General features: G+C 39.7%; 1 protein-coding gene across 1 annotated transcript in view; it reads left to right on the top strand.

Annotated features, from left to right (window-relative positions):
* LOC126481368 (PWWP domain-containing protein 2B-like) overlaps positions 1 to 21,452 on the top strand; it is a 212,935-nt gene that overhangs the window by 43,743 nt on the left and 147,740 nt on the right. The window contains exon 2 of the mRNA XM_050105077.1: positions 5,621 to 5,987. Within this exon, the coding sequence (XP_049961034.1) occupies positions 5,621 to 5,987 (367 nt within the window). The remainder of the gene's footprint in view (positions 1 to 5,620; positions 5,988 to 21,452) is intronic.

Genomic DNA, 21,452 nt, shown 5'->3' with positions numbered 1-21,452 from the left:
AATTTACTGTCACTGCCAGGACAATAGCTCCAAAAACAAGTGGGTCCTCCATGTGCAAAAATGCTGTCTAAATACATATACCTTTGTAAGCAAGTGTCGTAACTATGAATATGTAATTCAGAACAGTAGTAACTTACATACGATAATAACAATTACTTAACAAATAATGATAAAAAACAATTTCTTATTAAATAGGAGCCTTTAGCTCAAATAAATAAATTGAATGAATGACATTCCAATAAGTCACACAGCCTCCTCCCCCCCCCCCCCCCCCCCCCCCCCCCCCCCCCATCCCTTCACCTCTCTTGTGTTTTGCGCGGTAGAACAAACGACTTTGCAAGAGATCAGACAGTTCTATCTGCGTTACGTGCGTTATTACCGTCTACAGCGCATGTGCGCCCGGTATATCCAGCGTGGATGGTGTAATAGGTCTACGTGAACCAGCCTGTAGTTGCCGATATTCACTCTTGGGGCGCTGGTGCATAGGTATACAGTTTAGGCGCATCGTGTAATAGGGGCTTAATACAGTGGGTGCTTTTGGAGTACTGAACTTTAGCCACTTTTAATGAGCTGCGAAATGAACACTTTGTCTCTATCCTTGAGAAATGGGTGCTTTCCATTTATTGTGGGGTCTACTGACAATCTTACACTAATGGAGCTACATTATTATGAAAGCAAATAAAATTTAGCTTTTATGTGACTCAGTTACTGAATTCAAATGACTCAATTACTGCCTTAGTTTATGATCAGAGAGTAGAGCAGTCATTGCCACCTCCAACCAACTAGCCAGTGTTTTTCTCGTAAGCCCTTAATAATGGTGCACATCTGAACCAGACGGGTGCTTATGACCGTAAATAAGTATCACATCACCTAGAATTTTCATCCTTCTCGGTATTTTGATACTGAAACAGTAATTCATTCCCAAGCAATATTTATCGTAAGATGCCTCACAAATGCAGATATAATGTATTTGTAAAGGACGCGTCCTCTTCTAATCAGAACTTGGGCTCCATCTCTACTGCCCTCTTCATAGACAAAATGTGAAACTCTAATGTTCCTTCTTTTTTTCATAGTGACTTAGTGTCAGACCAATGTAAAATTCCTTTGCAAATTTGATGATCCATCCAGTTCAATATTATATCATTTAAAATATAGTGATTGTTCTCCTAAAGAAATTCAAAAGTTGAGATCTGTAGAGGTGTCTGGCTCTGTATCTGCATGATATGTGTAAAGAGAGGACTTTGAAAAATGGTTAAAAATCACAAGCAGACGAAAAGGGAAAGTTAAGTGGAAAAAGGCACATGTTAGAGAGAGCCAGCCCACACTCATGTAGCTGTTAAATTGTTGTGCTTGTATCCTTTATGAGAGATATAACCCTGACTGCTTCCATTCAGGCTTGGGGCAGAAGGGTACTACATGATAAAGTGTGAGAAAAAACCTATGTTTAGTGAATCCACTGCTTAGCTGTGGTATCTACTTTGAGCCACTCACTTTATATTGTGTTCTGGTGCCAGAATTACCTATCCAGCTAGAGGATCTATTAATGTATGGGGCTTGTTATATATGGCTATCAGTACACCATATTGTGAAAGAATGTAATTAGTCTGTATGGTATGAAGGAGCAGTACCTAGTTTGGTGGTGCTTGCCTTCGGTTTCAGATGGCAACACAGAAAAGTTTGTCATGTGTGCTGAATATTTATATGAATTAGTGATTTGTGCCCTAAGTCATATTTGGTTCCATTTTAACATGCTCAATCAGACAAGCCAAACAGAAATGTTTTCAATTGTAGAGTCACTTTACACACTTTTACATCCCATTTTATGTGGTGGTGGTGGTGGTGGTCTCTTGTAGTCCAGAAATTGATTTGATGCAGCTCTCCATGCTACTCTATCCTGTGCAAGCTTCTTCATCTCCAAGTACCTACTGCAACCTATATCCTTCCAAATCTGCTTAATGTATTCATCTCTTGGTCACCCTTTATGAATTTTACCCTCCACACTGCCCTCCAATACTAAATTGGTGATACCTTGATGCCTCAGAATGTGTCCTACCAACCGATCCCCAATTCTATTCAGTACCACCTCATTAGTTACATGATCTATCCACCTAACCTTCAGCATTCTTCTGTAGCACCACATTTTGAAAGCTTCTGTTCTCTTCTTGTCTAAACTACACTCCTGGAAATGGAAAAAAGAACACATTGACACCGGTGTGTCAGACCCACCATACTTGCTCCGGACTCTGCGAGAGGGCTGTACAAGCAATGATCACACGCACGGCACCGCGGACACACCAGGAACCGCGGTGTTGGCCGTCGAATGGCGCTAGCTGCGCAGCATTTGTGCAGCGCCGCCGTCAGTGTCAGCCAGTTTGCCGTGGCATACGGAGCTCCATCGCAGTCTTTAACACTGGTAGCATGCCGCGACAGCGTGGACGTGAACCGTATGTGCAGTTGACGGACTTTGAGCGAGGGCGTATAGTGGGCATGCGGGAGGCCGGGTGGGCGTACCGCCGAATTGCTCAACACGTGGGGCGTGAGGTCTCCACAGTACATCGATGTTGTCGCCAGTGGTCGGCGGAAGGTGCACGTGCCCGTCGACCTGGGACCGGACCGCAGCGACGCACGGATGCACGCCAAGACCGTAGGATCCTACGCAGTGCCGTAGGGGACCGCACCGCCACTTCCCAACAAATTAGGGACACTGTTGCTCCTGGGGTATCGGCGAGGACCATTCGCAACCGTCTCCATGAAGCTGGGCTACGGTCCCGCACACCGTTAGGCCGTCTTCCGCTCACGCCCCAACATCGTGCAGCCCGCCTCCAGTGGTGTCGCGACAGGCGTGAATGGAGGGACGAATGGAGACGTGTCGTCTTCAGCCATGAGAGTCGCTTCTGCCTTGGTGCCAATGATGGTCGTATGCGTGTTTGGCGCCGTGCAGGTGAGCGCCACAATCAGGACTGCATACGACCGAGGCACACAGGGCCAACACCCGGCATCATGGTGTGAGGAGCGATCTCCTACACTGGCCGTACACCACTGGTGATCGTCGAGGGGACACTGAATAGTGCACGGTACATCCAAACTGTCATCGAACCCATCGTTCTACCATTCCTAGACCGGCAAGGGAACTTGCTGTTCCAACAGGACAATGCACGTCCGCATGTATCCCGTGCCACCCAACGTGCTCTAGAAGGTGTAAGTCAACTACCCTGGCCAGCAAGATCTCCGGATCTGTCCCCCATTGAGCATGTTTGGGACTGGATGAAGCGTCGTCTCACGCGGTCTGCACGTCCAGCACGAACGCTGGTCCAACTGAGGTGCCAGGTGGAAATGGCATGGCAAGCCGTTCCACATGACTACATCCAGCATCTCTACGATCGTCTCCATGGGAGAATAGCAGCCTGCATTGCTGCGAAAGGTGGATATACACTGTACTAGTGCCGACATTGTGCATGCTCTGTTGCCTGTGTCTAGGTGCTTGTGGTTCTGTCAGTGTGATCATGTGATGTATCTGACCCCAGGAATGTGTCAATAAAGTTTCCCCTTCCTGGGACAATGAATTCACGGTGTTCTTATTTCAATTTCCAGGAGTGTATTTATCATCCATGTTTCACTTACATACATCATTGAACTTCGTACAGATACTTTCAGAAAAGACTTCCTGACACTTAAATCTATTCTCTATGTTAAGAGATTTCTTCAGAAACGCTTTCCTTGCCATTGCCAGTCTGCATTTTATATCCTCTCTACTTTGACCATCATCTGTTATTTTGCTCCCCAAATAGCAAAACTCGTCTCCTATTTTAAGTGTCTCATTTCCTAATCTTAATTCCCTCAGCATCACCTGATTTCATTTGACTACATTCCATTGTCCTTGTTTTGCTTTTTTGATGTCCATCTTATATCCTTTTCAAGACACTGTCCATTCCATTCAGCTGCTCTTCCAGGTCCTATACTGCCTGTGACAGAATTACAATGTCATCGGCTAACCTCAAGACTTTTATTTCTTCTCCATGGATTTTAATTCCTACTCCAAATTTTCCTATTTGGCCTTTACTGCTTGCTCAACACACAAGATTACATTTTCATTTAAGCCTTAAAAATATTGTTCCTTTTGGCCAGTCATGTAAATAATACATAAGAAGTAAAATAATCTACAGCTCTATACTTGTTAAGACTTGGGTGTTGATGGGTGAAACCACATGCCCTAACTCAAGTGACGATAGTAAATCAACTGTAGAATACAAAACCTGTGATTTTTATGAGTATGATGATAACTTTCATGCGTGGTATTCATTAGGTGCCTTTTAACACTCATTACCCATATACCATAAAAGTAATATATAAAACAGTAATTTTATACACTGATCATCTGGAACATTATGACCACCTACCTAATAGCAGGTACATCCACCTTTGGCACAGATGACAGTGGCGATGTGTCATGACATGGAAGCAGTGAGACCTTGGTAGGTTGCTGGAGGGAGTTGGCACCACATTTGCAAACGCAAGTCACCTAATGTATGTAAATTCCAGGAAGGAGGATGAGCTCTGACACCACGTTCAGTCACATCAACTGAAACTCGCCACTTTGTTCCTCGACCCTCTCAATCACACTTTAAGCCTTGTGACATGATGCATAATTATGATGAAAAGTTCCACTGCCATTGGAAAACATTATTGTCATGAAGTAGTGTACATCATGTGCCACCAGTGCACGATACGTCTTGGCTTTCATGGTGCTTGCACGAGCTTCTCTGGACCCATAGATACCCATGTAAGTGTCCCCCAGAGCATGATGGAGCTGTTCCCCTTGAAGATGACAGATTCGCACCCTCCCGTCAGCATGATGAAAAGGCTTCAGAATTCATCAGACCGTGCAATGCTCTGCCACTGCGCCAGCGACCATTGCCGCTGGCCACGGCACATTTCAGTCATAGATGTTGATGTTGTGGTGTTAATATTGGCACATGCATGGGTTGTCGGCAGTGGAGACCTATCGTTAAGGGTGTTTGGTGTACTGTGTGTTCAGACGTACTTTTACTCTCTCAGCATTAAAGTCTGATGTTAGTTCTGCCACAGTTTGCCGCCTTACCTGTTTTACCAGTCTGCCCAGGCTATGACATCTGACATCTGTAATGAGGGGTGGCCAGATGAGCCCATGACGTGAACATGGTTTTGCCACATGTTGAAGACACTCACCACAGCACTCTTCTAATACCTGACAAGTAATACAGTGCCCGAAATGCTTGTGCCAAGCTTCCGGACCATCACAGTCTGTCCTCAGTCAAACTCAGATAGATTGTGTGCATTCCCCATTCTACACATGGACTAATACTGTGTGCACCATAAATGTGTCTGACTAGCAGTAATTCCTCGCCAATTGAAGCTGCTGTCACCAGGACTGGTTTGTATCAATAGTAGATCAGTGGCCATAATGTATAATGTTTGACTGATTAGTATATGTGCAATAAGTTTCAATTCTGGCCAATGATTTGGCAGCGCTTCAGAGAATTGAAACTATTGTATTTACTTAGCCATTTAATTATTGTGTGACAATAATGTTTTGATTCAGTCGTGTTATTTTTCTCATTTGTTCTTGTGTTCTATTTTACAGACAGCTTCCATGTGGTATAAATATTCCGGTATCTGGGAGTGCATGTGATGAGGACAAGCTTTTTAGCTTGAGCCAACGCTTCACATACTTCCAGGAAAAGGCAACGCCACCTGCAGCATTCCATCATGTACGGAGACCTGTACGACCTCCTGCTCGTCACAAAAACTCTCGAATGACTGTCCGATTGCGGCCACGGCAAGTTCTTTGTTCGAAGTGTCGGTCTATCTGCAACGAGAACTCAGAAAATGTAGATTTATCAGGGGGAAAGCACTCTACGGGTGTTGGCACAGAACGGACAGGAGGAGACCCACCATCAAGGAGTCCACGACCTCTGTTCTCAGAAAACCAAAGGGACAACCAACCCAAGGTAAATAATTCCATTTAAAAATTATTGCAAAATGAAATGTTATGTAATATAATTTTTACAATTTATATTGGAAATCTTAAGGTGCACAAATTCTCAGCAAATCAGGGAAAGATGTAAACATGTTGGAGGAATTTTCAGGAGGAAATAGTTGGATGCGTGAAGACCTAGTATATGTTATGCAGTTAATTGTAAAATACTTATTGAATTCTAGTGTAACATTTTCTTCTATTTTGAACTATATCGAATGTATATATGATTAAAAATAGATCAACAGATATAAAAGAGTACAAAAATATTTATCAGTTATACAACAAATCTGCCTGTAATGAAATTGAGCCCTTTTCTTTTTTAAAGGGGGCAATTAGTTAATTCAAATTTTTTGGCATTGGTGTCTTCTGTCGAAATAATAAATGTCCAAAGGCAGCATAGGGATAGTGGTGGAGAAGATGGGTGTCAGTTTTAAAACAAATCTAAATTACAAGAGAGGAACACAGAGCAGAAATGAGAATTTTGCGTGAATAACTCTTGACGATGTTAAAACATTTGTCTAAAGGTAGTGGTAATTACTATATGGGGCCAAAGAGTAACCAAACACATCCAAACTTTTTTCATGTTTTCTACAAACCTGTCATTAATTCACTTCTTGGCACTGGTAGTGTAGACTTCTCTCATCTTATTGATGTTTGCAGTTTTAGTAAATGATCATGAATTACATCTGTAGCATCTCAGTCTCTCTGAGTGTTGCCACAAGCAGTCTGTGAGGTGTAATGTTTATGAGTTAACTTCTGTAACTTCGATGAAGCATCAGTTTAATTGATTTAATGGTAAAAACAGTGTCACCACAAAAAGAGGCTGCTGCTGTTATTATAGGAAAGAGTTTTGACTTGTAGATATTTATCAGATTAATAAAAAATCTGCTCATTGTGCACGGTAGGAGAACACACCTATAACGATATTCACTTTGCAAGCTTTTGGAGCCAGTAGTGGCTCCTCCTTCTGACAGAAGGGTTGAAGGGGAAGGAAGAAGGGTGAAGAGTGAAGGAAAAGGACTGATGAGGTTCAGGAAATGGGGAAAGTTTGTAAAGGTCACCTGGAACCCCAGGTCAGGAGAGACTTCCCAGACGGGATAGGAGGAGAGACTTCTTATATGAAGGAAAGGCTTTTTATATGTGTATTCTCCTTCCCCTGCTTGGTGAGTAGATGTTTTATTGATCTAGTTACATATTTTTTCAAAAATTGATTATTTTGTTGGTAGATATTTATCAGATATTCTCCATCTGAATGTGTTTGTGTAATAATTATTATAGGTTGGAAAAAGACAAAGAATAAAAAAAAAAGGTTATAACTAGAGTAACTGATATACACCTAATTTACATTTCAAGGGGCTCTACAAAACTACTTCATATTTGGGAATAATGATGATGATAATGTGAACTGATTGCATAGTAGTCACACATGCTTGCTGGCTCACGTCTGCACTTAGAAGTATTCTATCTGTCTGAGACGTCAGATGGCGATGGGCAATTTTCAGTTGATTGTAATTTAGTGATAGCTGGTTATTAATTCCACATAATCAATTATCCTAACAATTAATTATTTTAATTCGTCCTGTTTTGTTTTAAAGTCTTTTGAGTGTTGACTGGCTTCTGTTGTTGCTTTATTATGGAAACTAGTTCGACTGTCCTCTAGTATTCGTCATCTAATGTCAGAACAAAACTGAGCATTCGTATTGACTGTTATGTTTATTGCTGCCAACATCAGCAATCTACAGTAGTGACTTATTTGACTGAAGATGACCAGGCAAGCAGTGCAGTAGCTATGCACTTGGCCTTGTTGCAACATAGAATCACATGACTGTTGGCAAAATGTCACTAGGAGCTCAAGGTAGCATTCTGATCTCTTTTCTGATGTTTTGCAATGGATTTCGTACTAACTTTACAATGTTAAATGTAGTTTGTTTAAATCAGGACCGGCCAAATGCTGCACATTGTGCAAAAGTGTGGAAGTGTGGCACAGGTGCACACATCTCGGTCGGCGGGGAAAGCGGAACATTGACATCAGTGACTAGATGTAAATACCAAATGCTGGGCGACGGTTCTGCTTCCTTGTTTACACAGTACCGGGAGGACCGAAGCACAACCCGTCTTGCATCCGTCTGGTGACTGTAGCCTTGCACAAGACATACTGAGAAATAAAATAGCGAGTATTGCAAAAAAGGAAAGAATGAGAGTTCTGTGTTCTCAGCCATTTAAACTCAACTGGGAACTGCAATTCTTCTTAATAGCAGTAGGTGAAAACATGCAGTGTTTGCTGTGCTGCCAAATAATAGGCGGCCTGCAGAAGTTCACAATTTGGAGAATCTACAACTCATTTTGTAAAGACAAGTGTAGTGCACTGAACAGTGAGGAACAGCAAGGAAAATTAAGTGCGCTTGAGAAGATGGGTGTGGCACATCGACAGCATTTTAATGTAAGTCGTAATAATTGATACCTCTTCAACTCCTCGTTTCTTGTGTTACATTCATTTCTGTTTTGCTTTGCAGTGTACTGTTTTCAATTTTCCAGAATGACAGTCACAGTACATCTGCACAGAGAGCAAGTTTCAAAATTGCATTAAGAATTGGAAAACGGTTTTCTGAAGGGAAATATGTGAAAGACTGTCTCGTTGATGGTGCAGAACTTTTGTGTATCACGAACAGGAGGAGGTTTCAAGAAATTGGTCTTTCCAAACAAGTAGTGACATAGATGTATAGGTATTATGGCCAGTGATGTGCACAGGCAGTTAATAAATAAGGTTAACAACTATGTTGCTTTGGATGAAGCAACAGATCTTACAGATTTGGCTCAGGTAGTGATATACAAATGATTTGTCGATAACTCTCTATGTGTAACAGAGGATAGTTTAGACTTGGTGCCTTTGAAAGGGACTGCAGCAGGTGTAGACATACTCCGAGCTGTCTAGCAAGCAATTGATGTTGTCAGTATGGATTGGAATCGGTTAATCACAGTGACCACTTGTGGAGCACCGGCAATGCGAGGCTATCAGAGAGGACCCATAACACTGATGCGTACGTAAAAAGCTAGGATGCACAGAAAAGACTTTGTATAAAACTCTCTGCATTCTACATCAAGAGGTGCTTTGTGCAAAATCAGTAACTTTACGAAACGCCATGCAAATTGTTGTGCATAGTGTAAACTATCTGAAGACACAGGGGCTCGCACATCACCGATTTCAACCATCCTTGGAGGAATTAGGAGAGGTATATGCGACATACCTTACTATACTGAAGTACGCTGGCTTAGTTGAGGTAAAAAGTTCAAAAGATATTGCAATTTATGTGTGGCTGTACTACATTTCTTACATGAGAAGAGTAAGAGGGAATCAGAATTAGAAGACCTTTGCTGGCTAATGGCCCTTGCATTTCTCATCGACATTACGTCTTGTACCAACAGTCCGAACATTAGTTTGCAAGGTGAAAATAATTTAATTTCTGACATGTTGGGAAAATTAAACTCTTTTGAAAGGAAGTTTGCTCTTTGTGAGACCCAACTAATGTTTGAATACGCTGCACATTTCACTAACCTTTGTGTTTGGCCCATGAAAGTACTAGATTTTAATAATACATATCAATAATTTAAAAATAAAGAGCAAATTTCAAACATGATTTGCAGATGTTAACAAGTGTGTCTCCTATCATTCGTTGCTTTGCACGGTCATTTTCAGCGTCAGTTGAAGATGCTCTGAATCATCTATAGATGGAACTGATCAACCTGCATCACAACACGTAGCTGAAGGACAAGTTCTTTGCAGTACAAAGTATAAAAGAATTCTACAAAAATTTTCCACAGCAAGAGTTCACACACCTACATCACAAAGCTGCAAGAGTTTAGTCCTTGTTCGGATCTACTTACGTGTGAAAGATTTTTCACTGTAATGAAAATGAATAAATCAAGGTTTCGATCGAGTATTAGTGACGAAAATCTTAGCAACTTCTTGTGTTTATGAATATGCTGTGCTTTTGTGCGCAACATCAACTTTATCATTTCTCATCATCAGTGATAAACATGTTTCGCTATTTTTTTCCTGGATCTAAAATGATTGTTTATTAACTGTGCCTCATCCTGTTCCTTGTTACATAGGAAAACATTGTTATCTGAAAAATTTGATATTAAACTGGTTCTTCAAGGGGTGTACTCACATGCCTAAAAATCATCCTTTCGTTATTGAGAGGCATATGCCTTGCCGCAATGGATATTTCGGTACCTAACATAGGCGTGAAACTAACCCAGCATATTTATGCACCATTTGTTTTAGAACCATGACGTTTGTTGATAGGGCGATGGAATAACATGATACCTTCCCATGATTGCATTACTGTGAGAAGAGCATGTGAGTGCCCCAAATACAGTGCTTCACAGCTAGTGGGTAAAGCAAAGCAGTGAGATCTGTGCTTAGAGGCCTACATTACATGAGCAGTGGCGGTTACCTTTACCTGTTTACATGTGTGGCATATGTTCTCACTGTGACGAAGAAGTTGCACATGTGCAGCAGCTTTGCATGTGTGCAGAATTTCTGGCTGGCCCTGGTTTAAACAAAACTGGTAGTGATAAATTACTGTTTAAACATTGTACGAATGTAGCTTTACTACGGTTACTTCTCAATGAAGTTGGTGAGACTGCTGAAGCACGTTCTGTGTTCTGTTAGGTCTTGTTCCCTCTATAATAAAGGCAGCAACACATTTGCTGTGTATATTCCTGTTTTACCAATTATGAGGTGCATGCTCCATTACTGATATGCATTATGCACAGTATAAAATGTTGCATTACCTACGAGTAGAGCATCAATTCAAGAAAATATTTGTTGTAAATCTGTAAACAGTACTAGGGCTTCACGGTTACACTAAGTGACATAAATAAAGAAATCTGTAATGTAAACACATGTCTTCTCATCACGTGCAATGAATTCAACTGTTTTGTTCTCCCATGAAAGCTAAAGCATGTTAAATTGAAAAACCTTATATAGTTTAAATAGCTTGTATCCAGAGGATATCAAATGTGATAGAATTTATAAGTCAATACTGTGTACTAAAAGCTGTGTCATGACACGGGAAACTACTATGAAATTTCAGCTGTAAATGTTGCTCTTCTTTGTTTAGCTGGAGCAACAAAGATGTTGTTGTTGTGGTCTTCAGTCCTGAGACTGGTTTGATGCAGCTCTCCATGTTACTCTATCCTGTGCAAGCTTCTTCATCTCCCAGTACCTACTGCAGCCTACATCCTTTTGAATCTGTTTAGTGTATTCATCCCTTGGTCTCCCTCTACGATTTTTACCCTCCACGCTGCTCTCCAATACTAAATTGGTGATCCCTTGATGCCTCAGAACATGTCCTACCAACTGATCCCTTCTTCTAGTCAAGTTGTGCCACAAACTCTTATTCTCCCCAATCCTATTCAGTACCTCCTCATTAGTTATGTGTTCTACCCATCTAATCTTCAGCATTCTTCTGTAGCACCACATTTCGAAATCTTCTATTCTCTTCTTGTCCAAATTATTTATCGTCCATTTTCACTTCCATACAAGGCCATACTCCATACAAAAACTTTCAGAAACGACTTCCTGACACTTAAATCTATACTTGATGTTAACAAATTTCTCTTCTTCAGAAACGATTTCCTTGCCATTGCCAGTCTACATTTTATATCCTCTCTACTTCAACCATCATCAGTTATTTTGCTCCCCAAATAGCAAAACTCCTTTAGTACTTTAAGAGTCTCATTTCCTAATCTAATTCCCTCAGTATCACCCGACTTAATTCGACTACATTCCATTATCCTTGTTTTGCTTTTGTTGATGTTCATCTTATATCCTCCTTTCAAGACACTGTCCATTCCGTTCAACTGCTCTTCCAAGTCCTTTGCTGTCTCCGACAGAATTACAATGTCATCGGCGAACCTAAAAGTTTCCATTTCTTCTCCATGGATTTTAATACCTACTCCAAATTTTTCTTTTGTTTCCTTTACTGCTTGCTCAATATACAGATTGAACAACATCGGGGATAGGCTACAACCCTGTCTCACTCCCTTCCCAACCACTGCTTCCCTTTCATGTTCCTCAACCCTTACAACTGCCATCTGCTTTCTGTACAAATTGTAAATAGTCTTTCGCTCTCTGTATTTTATCCCTGCCACCTTCAGAATTTGAAAGAGAGTATTCCAGTCAACATTGTCAAAAGCTTTCTCTAAGTCTACAAATGCTAGAAACGTAGGTTTGCCTTTTCTTAATCTAGCTTCTAAAATAAGCCGTAGAGTCAGTATTGCCTCACGTGTTCCCATATTTCTATGGAATCCAAACTGATCTTCCCTGAGGTCAGCTTCTACCAGTTTTTCCATTCGTCTGTAAAGAATTCGCGTTAGTATTTTGCAGCCGTGACTTTTTAAACTGATAGTTCGGTAATTTTCACATCTGTCAACGCCTACTTTCTTTGGGATTGGAATTATTATATTCTTCTTGAAGTCTGAGGGTATTTCGCCTGTCTCATACATCTTGCTCACCAGATGGTAGAGTTTTGTCAGAACTGGCTCTCCCAAGGCTGTCAGTAGTTCTAATGGAATATTGTCTACTCCCAGGGCCTTGTTTCGACTTAGGTCTTTCAGTGCTCTATCAAACTCTTCACGCAGTATCATATCTCCCATTTCATCTTCATCTAAATCCTCTTCCATTTCTATAACATTGCCCTCAAGTAAATCGCCCTTGTATAGACCTTCTATATACTTCTTCCACTTTTCTGCTTTCCCTTCTTTGCTTAGAACTGGGTTTCCATCTGAGCTCTTGATATTCATACAAGTGGTTCTCTTTTCTCCAAAGGTCTCTTTAATGTTCCTGTAGGCAGTGTCTATCTTACCCCTAGTGAGATAGGCCTCTACATCCTTACATTTGTCCTCTAGCCATCCCTGCTTAGCCATTTTGCACTTCCTGTCAATCTCATTTTTGAGACATTTGTATTCCTTTTTGCCTGCTTCATTTACTGCATTTTTATATTTTCTCCTTTCATCAATTAAATTCAATATGTGCTCTGTCATCCAAGGATTTCTACTAGCCCTTGTCTTTTTACCTACTTGATCCTCTGCTGCCTTCACTACTTCATCCCTCAAAGCTATCCATTCCTCTTCTACTGTATTTCTTTCCCCCATTCTTGTCAATTGTTCCCTTATGCTCTCCCTGAAACTCTGTACAACCTCTGGTTTAGTCAGTTTATCCAGGTCCCATCTCCTTAAATTCCCACCTTTTTCCAGTTTCTACAGTTCATAACCAGTAGATTGTGGTCAGAGTCCACATCTGCCCCTGGAAATGTCTTACAATTTAAAACCTGGTTCCTAAATCTCTGTCTTACCATTATATAATCTATCTGAAACCTTAAGAGTATCTCCAGGGTTATTCCATGTATACAACCTTCTTTCATCATTCTTAAACCGAGTGTTAGCTATGATTAAGTTATGCTCTGCACAAAATTCTACCAGGCGGCTTCCTCTTTCATTTCTTAGCCCAACCCATATTCACCTACTATGTTTCCTTCTCTCCCTTTTCCTACTCTTGAATTCCAGTCACCCATGACTATTAAATTTTCTTCTCCCTTCACTACCTGAATAATTTCTTTTATGCAACAAAGATATAATACAGTAAATGCAGTAAACTCAGAAATGAACAAATATACAAGAGAGATCCCAAAAGTAAGATCTTCAGTTTAAAATATGTTTCTGTGTCTATCAACATGCCAGCACTTTTGTTTGGTAAGTCGTCACATCTTTGTTTTTAGATATATTTTTCCCACGTGGAATGTTTCCCTCTATTTTTTTATATATATATATATATATATATATATATAGTCAGGTGAAAGGTTTTGTAGGGGGCCTAAGGTTCTGAGGATTCCTTGAAGCTCCGCCTGGACATCAGGAATGGGATTACCTTGGCAAACTTTGTATGTGGTGTTGTCTGAAAGCTGACGCAGTCCCTCAGCCATATACTCCCGACGATCAAGTACCACGGTCGTGGAACCCCTTGTCTGCCGGAAGAATGACGATGGAACGGTCAGCCTTCAGATCACGGATACCTTGGGCTTCAGCAGAGTAGGATTAAGGTTTTTTAAGAAGGATTGAGAGGCAAGGCTGGAAGTCAGAAATTCCAGGAAGGTTTGGTGAGGGTGATTTTGAGGAAGAGGAGGTGGGTCCCGCTGTGACGGAGGACGGAACTGTTCCAGGCAGGGTTCAATTTGGATAGTGTCTTGGGGAGTTGGATCATTAGGATTAGGATTAGGATCATTTTTCTTCGTGGCAAAGTGATATTTCCAGCAGAGAGTATGAGTGTAGGACAGTAAATCTTTGACGAGGGCTGTTTGGTGAATCTGGGAGTGGGGCTTGTAATGGATCTAGGAGATGTTATTTTTTTACCGTATTTGTCGATACCGAATTGTAAATGTTTTCTTATATTTTTGTCAGAATTTATTATAATTTGTCTTATTATATGTTAATTTACTTCTGTTTTTGAGAGTAAAAGCATATTGATTACTATTAGAAAATGAATCGAAGAATAGCAAAGAGACTGATTATAAGCAGAAACTTTTGAATTGTGTAAAATATCTTTGACGTTGGAGTCGTCTTTGACTATAGTCAGTCGTTACTAACTCTTGGTGTGTGTTGACGGAAGAACAATGTGAAGGTCGCAGTCATAAATAATTTTGAATTATGTTACTATTATTTTTGTATTAACTAAAAAGAAGAAACTACATTTGAAGAAACTGTATTTGAAACACCAAAATGAGAGAAACACGTTAAACCACGTCTTTTCTGCAGCCGACAACGATGTATTGTGGAATCATACTTAGACAACTGAAGCCAAGACTAATATCGCCTTGCAAACGTCTAACGGGAAAGTTACTGTCACGAAATATGGCAAATTTAAGTAAATAAAAAATAGTGATCATATTTTCAACTTGTGTCTTAGCCGGGAAACCATATTTCAGGCTGAAGGTGAGGCCTTTGGATAGGGCAGAGGTTTTGGATTGGGAGAGAGGTTTGGAGGAAAGGTTAACTACTGAATTAGGGTGTTGTGGTTCCAGATTGTGTTGATTGGAATTTTGAGGTTTTGGAGGGAGTGGAGCTGGAAGTGGGAGATTGAGTGATGGGAGAGACTGGGTCTGTGTGCAATGAGAGGAGGTTGAGGTTTGCTGGAAAGGTTGTGAAGGGTGAGTGAGTTGCCTTTCCGGAGGTGGGAAACCAGGAGATTGGATAGTTTTTTGAGGTGGAGGGTGGCATGCTGTTCTAATTTCCGGTTGGCCTGTAGGAGGATGCTCTGAACAGCCGGTGTGGATGTGGGGGAGGAAAGATTGAGGACTTTTATTAAGGATAGGAGTTGACGGCTGTGTTCATTAGCTGAGTTAATGTGTAGGTGAAGGATTAGGTGGGTGAGGGCAATGGATTGTTCAATTCGGAACTGTTATAGGGACTGATGGAAAGAAAGTTTACAGCCAGAGATGTGAACTTTAAGTGTGAGGCCTTTGGGGGTAATGCCAAATGTCAGACAAGCCTGAGAAAATAAAATATGGGAGTGTAATCCGGCTAGGGCAAAGGCATGTTTGCGGATGGAATGTAAATAAAACTTAATGGGGTCGTTGTGGGGGTGTTGTGATGGTGACATGGTATTAGAAGGTGGAAAGTGTAACATGAGGCTGAAATGAAAATGAAAATAAAAATATATGGGGAGAGATAAAGGTGAACTAGAAATCAACTGAAGATCTGGTGTGAAAAAAGGCGAAAAAGAATTGGTTATAGCTGGGCTATGTTGATCTTGTGGTGAACTTGGGTTGGTAGACGACGACGTGCATAAAGGTTAGGTGGTAGTGTTTTCGCCAAAACACGTTAAAGGGTGGAGAAATTCGGGAAAATTTCGAAAAAACTATGTGTAAATGTATTAAAAGGAGTGGCTTTGTGGTGGCAGGTTATGAAAATGAGGTTAACAATTGTCTGGCGAAGAAATAATGACGTTAAATTCTGTGGGAAGCGGCTAAAATGATCAGTGATGTGAGAAAAACGGAAATGGAAATAAAGCAAAAGTTATTAGAACTAGCCGAAATGGTTGTTTAATAGGTGAAAGGAAGTGTTTGTGAACTAGAAACGGTGGATTTTATAGCAGCGGTAGTGTTGAAAGCGTAAAAAAATTTTTTTGGTTATGGTTTGGAAGTGGGTTACATATTACGTGGATATATATATATATATTTTCCACGTAATTGCCATTTTGTTTGATGCATTTTTGTAAACGCTGTAGCAGTTTTTGTGTGCCCATGTCATACTGGTCTGCCAACATGCATTTGAAGAAGCATCCAACCTCACCTTGTTGTTGTCATCCCTGAAACGCCTTCCAGCCAAGTGTTCTTTCAACTTGGGAAACAAATGGTAGTCACTGGGTTCTAAGTTGCGACTATGGGTGAGTGGGTGGTGATGCCCCATCCAAACGCGTTGTCATTTTTGGTCTTCTGTCAGCATTCTCGGAACCCATCTTGCGCACACCTTCCGAAATTGCAACTCTTTAGTCAAGGTCCTGTGATTTGTGCTTCAAAAATCCTCTGGAACATCATTGCAGAGCTCATTGAGAGTGATCCGCCAATCTTTGAAACATGATTCGTTCAACCTTTTTCAGTTGTCTCTGTGGGAATTGGCAGTCTCTCGGTTATTTCCTCATTGTGAATTTCAGTACAATCGTCTGCAAACACTCTAAACCACTTGTGGACATTTTTGACATCCATACATGACTCGCCATACACTTCAGTCAATTGTCGATGAGTGTCAATTGGTTTAAAGCCTTTTGCACTCAAAAACTGAAAACTGTGTGAATTTTGCACCTGGCAGTAGTGGCTAATCAGAGCTCCATCACAACTGGCTGCCAAGCCAAGACTGAAAGCTCCAACAGATGTGTAGTGGTTTCTGTATAGAGTGGAGGGAGCAAGGAGAAAAACAGTGTGGCCAGCAGGCACTTGGACAAATTCCCTGCCGCCCCAGTGCTTTGGAGACCTTACTTTTGGGTTTACCTTTGTATCTTATTTATAGACAACAAACCGGGAGGCCAAAATGTCCATTAAGCAATACTGTTTCTGTAATCAAACTTCCTAAACACCCTTTATGGAATATTTCTCCCACTTTCTCTCTCAAATTGTGATTGCTTGTGATGAAACTGTATGTCTTTTGGCAATGGAAATTAAGAGTTAAATCTAAGATCTGAAAAGCTGATGAATGCTTTTCTGTTGTTCAATTTTTGTTCATAGAGGTACCAGTTGGCAGCACCTGAAAGTGCTTACTACACTATTGCTTTGGCATAGGTATCTAAACTTGCAAACTATTATTTAATCTGCATGTTGTGTAGATCCCATCATGGAAGAGAATCTATGTTGATGAGGAATGGGAAGACAACAAATCAGAATTAACTATTAAAAACTAAATATGTTTACAGTGGGGGAACAAAGTCATCACTGTTTGTTTTTACTATTTGTGCTGAGTCGTGCTAAATTTGTTACAGTTAGCAAGAAAGCCTCCACTTTCTCATTTGTATTGAATAGAGGGTGTTTATCCTTTAGTGTTTTTGTAGTTAGTATTTATATGGGCATGTTGATATTTGTCAGAACATTGCTTACATCTGTGGTATTACAGACTTGCTCACAGTCAGCTGTGCTACTTGTCTGCAACTAACAGACAATTGGAATATTAGAATCTAGATAATCAGATAATTTATAAAAAGAGTGCCGAATTTGGTGGGTTTTTCAGTTCCACATTTCAAGAAATTACGAACACTGTAAGCACATAGTAACTTATGTTTTGAAGGTAACATACTAATGATTCCAAATCTAAAATTATCTTCTTCGTCCTGCAAGCTGGTCACTGCAAATTATTTAACATTGTTGTTTCTTTCCCAAGCTGCTTTTTTGCTACACTTGCCGATTTTATGGCTGTGCCAGGGATAGCTAAATCTTTTTCAGTGAAGTCCCTGATATATTTAAAACATTTGTTCGTCCCAGCATTCATTTCCAGTTCTGGTTTAGTGACTGAAAACAAAAAATGTACTTTCCTGCTGTACTAGTCCATTAAACAAAATGTAATTTTTGTGACAGTGCCTTTCTGAGTATAAAAATGATTAACAGCTGTTCCACAATTTCAAGAAGTGCTTTTATACTAAACTAATAATACTTCCTTTCACAAAAGGCTCTGTACAACAATAAATGCAGCAAGAGACCACAACTGTTTTACCAGTAGTCATGAGGTATAGATGTAGAGAAGTTGGTGCCAAGGAAATTGTCATCCTCAGTCTAACACATTATCTATTAAGTAGTGTGGCCAAGTTTTGTGTTGTTGTGTCAGTTCAGAAATAAATAACACAACAAGATTATTTGAACATGAACATCTCTGTGATGTGTTTTTACCAAATCTTGTTACTCCTGTAGTGAGTTATACCATAGCTGCTGATTAGCACAAAACATGCAAACTCCTGAGTTGTCAGCACTGGGCAGAAATACTGTAAGTAAGCATTACCCCCTCTCACATCCCTTCACCATTCAGCAACAGTGTTACCCTTCCTCTGCTCACTACACACCTACGAGCCACTCATAATGTTGTGTATACTTATGAGATACAGTATGTGATACGTCAACTTCGTGGTAGCAAAGAATAGAAATATGTAGTGAAAGGTGGTAAAGGTTAACTTTCTGAAGAATTTTGGTTCTTGTTAGCACATTCACTACAGTATAGATATTAAAAATACTTTAGCTAAAAATTTTAAGAAAAGGTTGTTATTTTAGTTACACGAAGAGAAATAAAAGTGTGATAGCACTGCTTCACTTTTTGTATAACTAACCTTTACATCATAAAAATACTTTTAGGGGAATACTTAATGTTTTAAAATAAATGTGTAATGTAACAGTTAATTGAATGATTAACTATTAAGATACAGTTAATCAATATGATTAATCAGTTCATTTAAGGCCAATTAATTGATTTGTACTCATAATTGCCCATCCATAATAAATAATAACAGTAACGAATTAAAAGTGGTAATAAATTAAAAGCATGTTAAATACTTGATCATTCACTGAAAAGCAGAAGCAATGAGTTCACTGAAAAGCAGAAGTGAAAGAAAGAAAACTTGCAGGCTCATCATTGTCAATGATTTAATATGAAGTCATTTATGTGGGTACCATTTTTCCATTCTTTATTCTTGATAGCATCTTCATTGTTTTTCTCCAGATAAATGTCAAATCATCGTTAGAAGACACAGATGTATGAAAACTGATTTGAGAGATGTACACATGCGAGATAATATTAGGATCTACTCCTTTCAGTCACACAATTGTGTGTCTGTATTTAAGATAATGCACTAATAAATCTTTTCCGTGATTGGGAGCTGTATGACATTGTTTACATTCTGTGTACTGGCATGGCAGTGGTTTGTACAAAGTTCATCTTTGTGCAACATTGTTTTAGAATCTAGCATATTTTGAAGCAGATTGCAGGAACAGGAGAATGTATACACCGTGCCCCAAAATTTGCGCCTGAGCGTTTTGCTCAATCAAAATGTTGTTCAGTCTATTGTTTGCAGGGGGATCTAAAAAAGTATGTGATGTGGCAATGCTGAACAATGAAGAGCTACTTATTAGGGCAAAGAGAGAAGCAGAATTACTGGATTTTGAGTCTCAGGGGGTATTTTGTCACATTAGCAGTCTGAATGTCCAAGGTTAAATTCCCAGTTGCTGCTCCCAGGTCAGTGACTTGTTAATGTGAGAAATACCAAACTGCTGCGGTTCAGAGTGAACACTAAACTAGCTGGCTAATTAATTTCAAATGTCAGAGGAAAAGGAGGACACAACCTCTAAAAGGACTGTGCCTGTAAGCGTGATAACAGCTTTATTTTGATCCCATTTTGGAACATAGAATTTCTTTAACAATGCGTTTGAGGCTGCAACAAGATCCCATCAGGCACTATAAGCATATATGACACATGAGGTACTGCTCATATTCATTTGCTTCAGTGATCAGAAGCATAAACTACCATCCAAGGTATCCATTTTGATCTTCAATTGTAAACTAATGCAAATAATTTGTCTTTTTTATTATAAATAGCTATGCTGCTGTTATAGTAATACCGTTGATGTGTATATTGTTCTTTATCTCTATATGTAAAAGGATGTTACGACTGACTCACTCACTGGCTCATCATCACCCAGCCCAAACCCTTAGTGATAGGAACTTGAAATTTGGGAAGGGTTTTGATCTTATACTGTAGGCGTTGTTTAATAACAACTTTTTCAAAAGTTCCCACCTAAGATGGTGAAATAAGGAATAAAAAATTGTTTTATTTTGTTTTTTATTTATTTATTTCTTAATGTGTTGCCATTAAAGCAGTTTTGAAGCTACAAGTGCAAAAACTGGAATTTTGGTTTCTTGGTTAGAAGTAAAGAAATATGCGTTACAGCATTTTTGGAAATTTAACCACTCTGGGGTGAAGTAGTGGGTGAACATTTTTTTGAAAATAAATCATTTAAAGAAGTACTAAAGCATTTTTAAAGCTGCAACAATGAAAATTGGCATTTGACTTCTCAGTTGCAAATAAAAAATGTGTTTGAGTTCTCGGAAATTCAACCCCTAAGAGTGTGAATTAGGGGATTAAATGTTTTATGAAAATACTTCATTATGAAATCATTTTTATAGCTAAATCTATGAAAATTTGGATTTGGCTTATCGGTTTGAAATAAAAAAATTAAATGTTTCAGTGTTCTTGGAAATGCAACCCCTAAGGGGGTGAAATAGGGCCTGACTCATCATCACCCAGCCCAAATTGCTTGTAATTTGAAGAGGGTGTTGATTGACAACACAGGCGTCATTTAGTAATGGATTGTATGAAATTCAGTCCCTAAGGGATTGAAGTGGCGGATGAAAGGTTTTCTGAAAATATGTCGATGTTCAAGCTATTTTGAAGCTAGAACTACACAAATTGGTATTTACTTTCTCAGTCAGAAATAAAAATACTTGCTTCAGCCTCTTTGGTAATTCAGCTGCTAGGGGACTAAAATAGAAAGTGAAATTTTATTTTGAAAATAAATTATTATGAAAGTACTACTAAAGCATTTTTACAGCTACATCCATGAAAACTGGTGTTTGACTTCTAAAGAAATATGTATTAGATGATGAATGTTTTTATAAAATATAACCATAAGAACTCGAAAGGCAAGACTGACAAAGAGCTCAGACTCCAGCTACCAGAACTGCTTTTGGCTCATGAGTACATTCGGAAATAATGGCACTTCCATGGCCTTAGTTAGCTTGAAAAGTTTGGAAGGTAGTGCAATGTGTGAACAACATAAAAAAGAAACTGTGCAGACCGGTGTATGTGAGCAAAGCAGTGGCCACTAAGCTACTATCATATATGTTGGAA

The sequence above is a fragment of the Schistocerca serialis genome, chromosome 5 (assembly GCF_023864345.2).
Source record: "Schistocerca serialis cubense isolate TAMUIC-IGC-003099 chromosome 5, iqSchSeri2.2, whole genome shotgun sequence".
Lineage (NCBI taxonomy): Eukaryota > Metazoa > Arthropoda > Insecta > Orthoptera > Acrididae > Schistocerca > Schistocerca serialis.
Note: the sequence above shows the minus strand (reverse complement) of the source record. Positions and strands in the feature narration are given on the sequence as shown.